This window comes from Drosophila obscura, unplaced genomic scaffold, assembly GCF_018151105.1.
Source record: "Drosophila obscura isolate BZ-5 IFL unplaced genomic scaffold, ASM1815110v1 contig_186, whole genome shotgun sequence".
NCBI classification, from domain to species: domain Eukaryota; kingdom Metazoa; phylum Arthropoda; class Insecta; order Diptera; family Drosophilidae; genus Drosophila; species Drosophila obscura.
Genome location: NW_024542774.1, coordinates 6,232,939 through 6,243,727, shown reverse-complemented (window position 1 = coordinate 6,243,727; position 10,789 = coordinate 6,232,939). Strand labels below are relative to the sequence as shown.

The window sequence follows — 10,789 nt, the reverse complement described above, 5'->3', positions numbered from 1 at the left end:
TGGTTTTCTCTTTTAAATTACACAATATATATTTATTTAAATATATACTCATGTGGGTATTTGAAAACGTATGTGTATATATATTTTATGTATATATAACTTTTTTGTTTTGCCTTCGAATCTATGGATTCGAAATTCAAATAACTTTGATGCAATCGAAAGGGCCCACCGGCCCGCTGGCGTGGGGGATTGTGGGTGTTTGGATGTGGATTTTCTTGAAGAAGAATTACATACATATAGGTACATACATATTTATGTATATACGCACAAACCTAGAATATATATATAGAACAGTTGCTAGTTCTCCGACTGGAAATTATGTTTTATCATCGTTTCATTTTCTTCGATTTAACTTATTTTGTATGGTTTATGCTGTGTCTGTGTATGTGGATGTTGATGTGAGTTTATGGTTTTTTTTTTAGTGCATATTTAAAGATGTAAGGTCTTAATTCTTTTTTTTTTTGTGTTTTGTTCATATTTTAAGAGTTTTTTTTACTTGTTTTCTTTTTTTATGTTTTGTTTTTGTTTTATGTCACTTAAAAAATTACATTAATAAAATGTATTTTAAAACTTATGCAAAATAGCTGCCATTTCGCAATGCTCCTACTCGCTCTCGTCCTCCTCATCCTCCTCGGAGGACTCCTTCTTCTTGATCTTCTTGACGGGCTTGACGGGCATCTTCTTTCGCTTCTTGGGCGCCCCGGAATCAGTGCCGCCATTGGCCTCGTACTCCTTCACCAGCCGATTGTACTCTTCCTTCATTTTGATGGCCTTCTGCTCCCATTCCTAAAGTGTGACACATTCGAAATGATATTATAGCTAGTGATATGTTGCTGCAAAGATAACCCTAATAGGTCCTTACCGTCTTGTCCTTCAGTCCGCGCCAAAGCTCTCCACCGCGCTTGGCGATGTCTGTTACCTTGCTGCCGGGATTTTCCTTCTTGATGGACTCACGAGTCTCGTTCAGCCATAGCATGTAGGCGGACAGCGGACGCTTCGGGCGATCTCCTGCTGCACTCATATTTGTATTTGGTTTTTTATGGATTTCTCACAAGGGGCAAGTCTGAAGCTCTCAAGGAGTTATGAAAGCTGCAGTTAATGAAAGAAATGAGTTCGTTATTAGTATGATAGTATAAGTATAGAATTAAGGAAATACTTAAAGAATATTCGTATATTTTTTACTAGTTCAATGTATAATACCGAAATCGACCTGTATGTACATATGTACATTTATACTTTCAGTTGATTTATCCAATTTTCCTCTGCCCATTAAATATTTAATAATTGCATTTTGACCTGTACACAAACAGGCTCCAATTAACCAGTAAAGCCACGCACAGATAATATTGTATTGCTCCCCTATCAGCCAGCCCACCCATTCCTATCTCTGAAGCTCACACAGAAAGAGAGACAGAGAGGGAGAGAGAGAGAGCCTATCAGGATGGAATACTTTTGGCACATAATCCTTGTATGCACACATGTATTTACATATGTACATATATCCCTGTATATAATCACTATTTATGACTGGAATATTTCGGGTCAATTCTGAGGGGTGATTAATGCACCTACGCCTATTATATACTGTATATAATACACCATATATGTACATGATACTTTCCACAGAGTGCATTGCACTTTTGAGGCTATTGTGTACACAGTTTTTGTTTGTATACCTGCAGAAAATTAAGCCCTCAACTCTTTCCCTTTAATACGCGAATCCCAGTCCAATTCACAGATCAGCTGTTTTGTGGCAGGATGACAATGGTCTAACATCGGAATAGGGTACGCGGCATGCAAATGAAGCGGCGACAACAGGCCCCCCAACGGCCATAAGCCATGCACTTGACCCAAATCCCAAATGTTGCAGAAGAGAGAAGCAGATGACAACGTGAATTGGGTTAACAAACGACTCGAAAAGCGCTCTGAAGGAAGCTCTGCCTGGAGGCCAACAGGGAGACGTACCACCGGGGAGTCAAATGGGTGGAGGTGGAGGTGGAGGAGTGTAGCGGAGAGTGAAGCATCAATCAGGATGCCGACGCCTCCGCACATTGCACAACATCCTCCATTGGCTAGAGCCCCATAAGTCTGTGTGTGTGTGTGCAGACGTATCCTGGGACATCGGTGTCCAGGAGCAACAGGAAAACAGCGGCAAAATTCGTGCTGGTTAAACGCGACCACACACAGATACACACTACCACCCACACTCAAACACAATAACAGACACGACGGGGGTGGAGGACGGGGCACTCGTAGATGGATGGCGAGGAGGCTTCGCACATTGCCGCAACACGTGATGCAGCCAGGATTTCGACTGCAACGCAAGGCCGGAAGTGGGAGAGAGAAAATCGAAAGCGAAAACTGTTCCCCGTCTGCAACGCCACGTCTGTCTGTTTGTGTGTGGGTTGTGGCACCCCCGTGCCACACGGTTGTGCCGTGATTTTGCATCTGTTGTTTCCTGTTGCAAATTTCATTTTGTTGCGTGGGTGACGAGGATAATAAGGAAAACGGTCGTTATGCGGAAAATCATGAATTTCCGCATTCAAAGAGGCGTAATTTGATCAACCAAATAACTCAATCATGATGTGTCTGAAAATCGTTGCGTATTACCAGAGATGGGACAGAGTAAGCGGACTACCAGAGATAGTAAGAAGTTCGCTTAAACGAATCATCAAATATTTTAATTCCCAGCACATCACATCTGTCCATTCGTTAAGTGTTTAGACTCCTTTAAAGTTACCAATGAAGATCCGCACTCAAATCGAACAAAAATCTGTAAAGTTATGGCTAAAAAATCTGGCAGGAAATCGACCCACAATGAGCTCTCTTAATGCCCATGCCTGCATTACGCATACGCGGCATGGACAGGGCTGGCAACATTACGCATACGCAACTTGTGCGCCAGGGTCCCCTGCATAATGAATGCCAGACGGAGCCCACACAAAAGGGACACAAAGGACATTAAATGGAATACTAAATAAGGCAAAAGAAACCGGGGCCCAAAGCCCCCACAGAAATTGCCATTTTGTCGATCTAAAATTGAAAAGCAGACGTCGTCGTCGCTGTTACGTCGCTGCTCTGACTCAGTCAGCGTCAACGTCAACGCCGGAAAAGGCTCTCGGCCTGGCCAAAAAGGCATAAAACTGACAACGCTGCCGCTTATCTATCCGAATGGGTGTTTGTGTGTGTTTATGGCGTTTTTTGCCCAGCACCACCCAAAAGCAACCACCTAGAACCAAGCAAAACCACCCGGGCACCACCTAACCACCGACTGCGAGGCTTGTGCGCAGTACCAGCATTTTAGGGTAGATATTTTTACAGGGATTTGCGCACTGGAAGCGAAGCCAACCAGCAGGCGGCACCAGTAAGGCATGTGTACGTTATATGCCGGAGAGCGAACGCACAGTGGTGACTTTTAATGGGGGGAATGAATGCTCCGTACATAATGCTGATAATGCCCTCGCTTGAGGGACGTTTTTCCCTACCCGTGGTTTCTTTCAGTGTATGGTACAGTCAGGTCACAGAATCAAAGGGTAAGCGGTCGAAATGTGATTGAAAAACGATAGATGGCGCATTGGTGGTATATTTGAAAAGTGTTTTATAGTATCTCAAGGGACTTTGTTATGGAAAGTACAATAGGAAGTACAATTAATAACAAAGTTTGAACTATTTGAGCAAAACTTATTGGAATATCATGAAAGGGAGAGAGATGATAATCTCTTGAAGAATCACTGAAAAATACCTTGTCAATCAGATAATACCAAAACAATACAGGGCTGATCAAAAATATAGCTAACTTCACTAGAGTACCCCTTGGGGCTTGTTTGTTGCCTGGTTATATCTCTCCACAGATAAAACCAATATACGATTAGGAACCAGCACAAAAGTGGCGCGAAGAGAGCTTGATGGCAGTAAATCAAGCAAGCTCTCTCTCAGTACGTACCGTATCTCTCTTCAATATTATGCTTGGGCTTGTGTGTGTGTGTGTGTGTGTGGGGGGGGTATAGATAGTCCCGCTATATGACACAACTTTTGGCGCCATTTTTAGTTTGCACTCGAGAGTGCAGCACGGGAAAGCGCAAAAAACCAAAACACGCGCTCGTGAAAAAAGCGAAATAACAAACCAAAGGATTACCCCTAGAGGGTGGACGGACGACGGAATCTGTGCGAAGATCCACAAGGATCCAACAATATGGTGGCCTTCGGAAAGCGCTTAATGCAGTGCAAACAACGGGAACGTGACCATCGACGCGTAATGCGACTCACGGACACACACAGTCACACACGTTAGCCATGTGACCATGCGGAAGGTCATCGAGGGGAGGTGCCGACTGGTATGTCGGGAGTCCACTTGGCCACAGGATTATGCCCCACAGCCTGCAAAGGCTACTAAACACCCAAGGAGGCCACAGAAGAAGCCGCAGCAGATGTCGACAGGTGGGTGGACAGCGGGCGTGCCGTCTGGGGTCTGTCTGGGGTGTGGGGCCAGAGCCGATCAGAAATCGAAGAGCCCAGCTGCAGCAGATTGCAGAACATGCAGTGGGGAATGTACAGTGGAGGGAGGCAATATTGCGGACAGCCAAACGAGCACATAGTAACAGAAAGTAAAAAGAAATTTCATTTAGAGACTACTTGGAAAATCTCCCACAACATTAATACTAAATGTTATACTCTATCTCAATCGATTTTTTTACAACACTTTTTAGAATCTAATTCAATTTACATAGGTCCCCCAAAACATTAATAACGGAAAAAAATAAATAAAACATGCTTTAAATATACAATCTATTTAGATTAATTAGGCAAATAAATAAATTTTCCATGTGCTAATTTCCCTCTATTCCACTCGCAATAACACAAATCAATTGTGTTAATCGCGAGCACAATTAATATTTCCATGCACTGTCGAGCATTTCGTTTCAATTAAATGCTGATAAAACCGAAAATAATCGCAATTGTGAGGCGGAACAACTAATTTGACGGCGACTGTTACAGCGCTGGGGCAGGCCAGTGTAAGAGTTGGAAGCCCCTACTAATGAAAAATACTCGTATTCTCATATCTCTACGTACGTTTCTGCTGCTGTCGCCTGCCTGTGTTTTACACTTCACTCTTGGCCCGGCCTGTTTCTGCTTGTGCTGGGGAGAGAGACTGAGCAACGAAAAACGTACTGCGAACACTGAACTGAACTGTGAAAATCAACTGAAGCAGCTGTACCAGACCAGGGCCCAGGCAGCCAACGAAACGCAGGCAAAGCAAACGAAACGCAGAGCAGAGGCAGAAGCAAAGGCAAAGCAGAGGCAAACGACGACCAAATGAACGAACGTTGTACACAGCGAGACCATCAAACGGCACGGCAGGCAGGCAGCAAAGTATCTGAGTATACGAGTATCTGAGAGTAGAGCCAACCAACCAACACACAGAGTCGTTGGAAGAGCTGTGTATGTACACAGTGGTGGCAAAACGAGAGTGTACAGCACCGCCTGCCGTTGCGTGCGTGCAAAGAGGGAAATAATTTGAGTTTTTGTGGTGGCCGCACAGAGGCGTCTCGCAAAATCGGTCTGGCTCGGCCCTCGAGCGTTCGTACGGCGCATGCACAGTGCAGGCGCTGCATATTGGCGGGGCTGATTTGGCTTACAAAATTATGATTAATAATTAATGATGAAATTAACTAGGGAAAAAGATAATACGATTTGGGAAAGACTATTTTTTCTTTTTTTTTCGTAGACTTTCTGCCTATGCTCTATACTAATCATGCCTCGACTGAGTGCCTTTTCCCCTACTTTCCATACATTTTGTCAAGACGCGCATGTTCCGACTATTTTTGCCGCGACTGTACACGACTTTCAACCATATAAAAGCGGAGCGGAGCCGTGTAAGCTCTGTGTGGAACGAAAATGCTAGTAGTATTTGGCGGCGCCGCCGTCAACGCTTACCTTACCCCTCTGGCACACACATGCCCCTCTGCTGCGAAATCCCCCCTCTACTACATGTTAAACCGAAACGCTGCCCACTCCCGCCCACCTGCTTGCCCCCTCATCGTCCCGCAAAAAAAACCCCTCCTCAACAAGCTATATCCCTACATCACCTCTCCCAGCATTTCTCTCTCTCATAGAAAATTTTTACAACTTTACAAAAAAAAAAGCAGAAAAAAAAATTATTCGTTTTATTTCCAAGAAATGAATGCATAAATATTTAACCTACAATATTGATTTGACATTTACAAGCCTAATCGATTGGGTAATCAAAGAATGGGGCATAGATTTTCCATAGTTGCACTTGTGGTTCGATATAAATTTTCAAAAAATAACCGTCAATATTTCGCGCGCGCCCTCCATTCAAAATTTCAATCCCATACAAGCAACAACGATGTCGACGATGGATGACGACGACACCGATGTGGGAACAACGACTACAACGCGGCGGGCCGACCAAGAGCCACAGCACAGCCACCTCCTAACCAAAGGCCCAAGCAAAACCCCAATGTAGAGAGAAATTGGGTCGTTTAGTTTATTTAGCAAATTTTATATAATAAATGGCCACGATGGCGACGCATTTTGGCCAGACCACACAGATGGAATAGTTAGAAATCAATCGTAGTGGAACACTTAGCACTCACCCGTACGAAAATGTCGCGTAATTTGCCTTTTAATTGCACCTCCAACCGAATCTTCTGTATCTTGCACCAACGTTCAGTACTGCTGCTGTTTGTTCACTTTATAAATTTTCTTCTACTAAAAACTCAAGTCTGTTCGGTTTGGTTCGGTTCGGTTTGTTCAGCGTACGTAGTACAGCCTTGCCTTTGGAATATCAAATACACAGAGTGAATGCCAGCCAGTGCCAGCGAGCCACAGCCACAGAGCCAGAGCCAGAGCCATAGAGAGTCACAGGCAGAGCAGAGCAAAGCAAAGCAAAGCAGCACAGCACAGCACAGGCAGTACGTACGGAGCACGGGTACGACGCAAACTCAGGCACTACCGAGTGTATCTGTATCTGTGTCTGCAGTATCCGTGTGCACCGTTCGCTGTATCTGTATCTGTGCGGTGCTCAGAGCTGTTTTCGTCGCTCTATGTGCGAGGCAATCGACAAACACACAGATACGGACGCCAGTACGTGTGTATCTGGCCTGGCTGGTCGACTGTCGCTGTATGGGTGTATGGGTTGAAATTCGTTCGTTATATGAACACAGGCGGGCGGCAGATGGACGGAAGCCGGGTGCCAGGGACCGAGGCGGCAGAGACATCAGCAGCAGCAGCACCACCAACAGAGCCACAGAGCGCAGAGTCAGAGCATTGAATATGGCCGCCTGGTTTTGCTTTGCCTTTGCCTTTGCCTTGCGTTTCGTTTCGTATCGTATCTATGGGTATGGTATGGCATGGCATGGTCTGCTTTGTACTACAATTTTGGATAGTTTGAGCCCTGGCATAAGGTGTACCAAGTATGAGAATAGATTGATAAATGGGTGGTCTATCAAACCTCATCTAAAATTGGGAGACATTTTGATAGGTTATAATGAAATTTCAGTGAAATAGATGGGATATCCCTAAATTCCACGATTATAACCATTCAACAATTAATCTGTATCTGCAAATAATAAGCATTATATGATATGGGATCAATTTCAACCTAAACCCAATAGAAAAGCCTCCAAGATGTTTACCAAAAATATTTCATTTTTTTAGGTGGTAGCAAAACTTTCAATCTAAACATGAAATCCACTAAAGCTACAACCACAAGTTGTAGATAAAAATACGACTTTTGATTGGGCATCATTCAATCTGTAGCTAATCAAACAAAATCCGAAGATATCTGGAAAAGTAATTGAAACCAAAGGATAGCGCACTTCCAGGTGCGACCAGAATCGCATGTTTTTCGCCTCCGTATGGACTGTATCTCGCTGTAGAGGCCACCACCGCAGTACAGCTACAGCCAGAGCACAGTAGCAGCGCAGCGAAAATACGAACCGAGAAAAGCACCGAACGAATGAGAGTGTGTATGGAGTGGTTTTGGATGAGGGTGATGGTGATGGTGCGGGGTAGCTGGGCTGAGAGGCAAACAGACGGCGGCGACGGCCGGCCGTTGTACGTGTCGACTGCTGTCGTACTATGTACGGGACTGTGTGTATGCCTGTATCTTTGTGTGTGCGACTGTATCTGTATCTACGCGAACAAACAGCCCACAGAGCTCACAGCACAGAGCAAGCATGAAATCAACGTTCCCCACTCGTTCGCCTGTAGGGTATACAAGGCAATGGGATATTGTGAACCTGAATGCGACAGACCAGACCTGGTCTCATATTGCCGGCCTGCCTGCCGGTTGGTGGTGCATTTGTTTGGAGAACTGCCGGCTGAATCGCTCATCGGATTAACCAGATTCCTTGTGCAACTTCAAATGATAAAACCGATCTAAAGTTGAATATAATAATAATGTTGAAATTTGAACACCATGAAGTTGTATCATCTCATACACATACCTTCCATTTATAAATAGTTTATAAATACATATCTGTCAGATATTTATCAAGATCTCTCTGCATAATAATATTCTTTACCGGTAATTTATCCAAATCGGCTATAGTCTTTTTCAATATTTTACCATGGGAAAACTTTACTCCTATTAAATCTTTTTAAGTTTAGAATCTAAATGATTCGATGAAGGAAGAAAGTTATAGATGAAGGAAGAAAGTTATAGATATACTAGGTCCGTATGTACATATATCGATTTACACTTCTTCAACAACAGAAACTTTTCTTAAATTATAAAATTGAGAGGACAATTGATCTGACACACTTTCATTGGGAATAGATCTCATTTCCAAGATCATTGACCTCTATCAAAACAACCATTTAAGGATTGCTTACATTTAGAAAATTCCTTTAACACAATTTCTAGATCCATTCATTTAGCATTGCTAATCTGTTGCTTTTGCTTTGGACGTCTATTTTTTTGGACAGTATAAATTTTTGCATGGGGCTTTGGCCCACAGTGCCAGTGGGTCGGTCGATTATTATGGTTGTTTGTCGTCTCATTTTAGCCTTGTCTGTATAGCAGCACACAGAGAGCCTGCCTTCCACTGGCGTAAAGCTAACGTTGATATCGCAGGGGGTGGGTAAGGGAGGGCAGTGTGGGATGCCATGGGGGATGTATGGGTTGGCTTTGGTGTTGGGTTCTGCTGGGTTCAGGCTGACTGTGCGACTCTGTCTCTGGCTTTGGCTCTGGCTCTGTCTCTCTTCCTGTGAGGAGGGGAGGTGAGGGATACGGTCGGTTCGCCTGCCGACGCTGCTACTGGCAGCGGGCTTTCGGTGGTGGCAATTGTCGGGCATAGCATAGACGAAACGAAGCGGATGATGGCAGCAGCGAATGGATGTTCGGCGAGGGGTGGCATGAGGTCCCATACGCCTGGAGAGAAGTATGCAAAAACGAACAGCCTAACGAGACCGAGCCATCCAGCCGGAGAGCAGGCGAACGCTTCATCGAAACGGGGACGCATTAGGCGTACATACATTTCCCAGGATGTGGATATAACGAGCCTGCCATGCGTTCGTATGTACTGCATGTACTGGAGTGTGTGCGACAGCGACAGAGAGTGTAGAAACAAAGTGCAAGTGTGTATTGGGGCAACAATCGGATCATCGAAACTTAAATGCTCTATAGGGACTAAAGATATCAAGCAGATATGATATCCCTAGATGTCTCTCATTTCCTCACATACCCTTTATACATACTATATAGCATATACGAATACTCATCCATTCCATTTACAATCGCTTGAATCCTTCAGTGATCTAATTTAGAGGATAAATTACTATATCTTCCAATCAGCTAATCGAAATGTATGCGCTTCGGATTCCATCTCCTTGTGGACTTTAGAGTGTAGACCACATCGGTCTAAGCTGGTTTGTTTTTCCTCAAAAATATCCTGTGCCTCTGCATGTCCTTTGTCGCATCCTCTTGCGTACCCAGCTTAGTTTCTGTTTTGCCTGGACCTGGAGCTGGTATGAATCTGGCACTGGGCTTCATTTTGCCTGCAAATGCATGGTTGCGTGCGAGTACGTCTACGTGTATGTGTGTGTGGATGGATGGGTCGAGTAGTTTGTGCCCTTCATGGAACTGGAGAACTTGCTTTGGTTGAGAGTGAATGCTGCAGCTTACAGGGACACACACAGGCACGGCACAGCTGTGAAGTAGTACTCACAGCAGGATGCAGGCACAGGCGGCACAGGCCACAGACTGTGGCCAGGGGCACTTGTTGTTGTCTGTTCCTTAACGTTGCATCTTTGCCGTTTGCCATTTGCCATTTGCCATTGGCGTCGTCTCTACTCGAATCAATATGCTTGCCATATGGATCCAATGTACTTGGTTTTATGCGTTTACTGTTATATTTTATTGGGTGTATTCCATAGCGTACATACATACATACATAGGTATATCATTTTATGGAGTCAATCTTTTGGGGCGCCTTTCCGTGCATCGTGACACAGACCTTGCTACTATTCAGCTCTTTCTGATCGCTTTGTTCTCCAGCTGGATATGATTTGGGTTTTATACTTTTTAAAACTCATCATAGTATTACGATAAGGTTCATGGCACTACGACCATCTACAATGCCAAAAGCTAACGCCTGTACCATCTTACTTATAATAGTTCCGTTCTGTTTCTGGTTGTGTCTCGCCTTTACCTTTATGTCGCCCATCCACCTTGTTCGGTCCCCCGAACAGCTGATGCTCAAGCTGATTCAGATTCTGATAGCAACGGTGATGATGTACATACATACATATGTATGTACATATG

At 44.3% G+C, this 10,789-nt stretch overlaps 1 protein-coding gene across 2 annotated transcripts; it reads right to left on the bottom strand.

The window, feature by feature from the left end:
• Positions 1-301: 301 nt before the first annotated feature.
• On the bottom strand, positions 302-6,828 carry LOC111074526 (high mobility group protein Z). 2 transcript variants are annotated; one of them, XM_022367327.2, is made up of 3 exons: positions 6,618-6,828; positions 863-1,089; positions 302-786 (listed from the first exon to the last, which is right to left on the bottom strand). In XM_022367327.2, the coding sequence occupies exons 2-3, from the start codon at positions 1,019-1,021 to the stop codon at positions 604-606; spliced, it is 342 nt and encodes a 113-aa protein (XP_022223019.1). In that variant the 5' UTR covers positions 1,022-1,089; positions 6,618-6,828; the 3' UTR covers positions 302-603. The 2 variants fall into 2 exon arrangements, with proteins under 2 accessions (XP_022223019.1, XP_022223020.1); XM_022367328.2 differs by lacking the exon at positions 6,618-6,828 and adding an exon at positions 5,071-5,176.
• Between the last annotated feature and the right edge of the window lie 3,961 nt (positions 6,829-10,789).

Excerpts from the sequence above, each read along its gene's own strand:
- LOC111074526 (XM_022367327.2), bottom strand. The coding sequence starts at position 1,021 with ATGAGTGCAGCAGGAGATCGCCCGAAGCGTCCGCTGTCCGCCTACATG. Across the intron at positions 787-862 it reads GCGGACTGAAGGACAAGACG|GAATGGGAGCAGAAGGCCAT; the intron begins GTAAGGACCTAT and ends GTCACACTTTAG.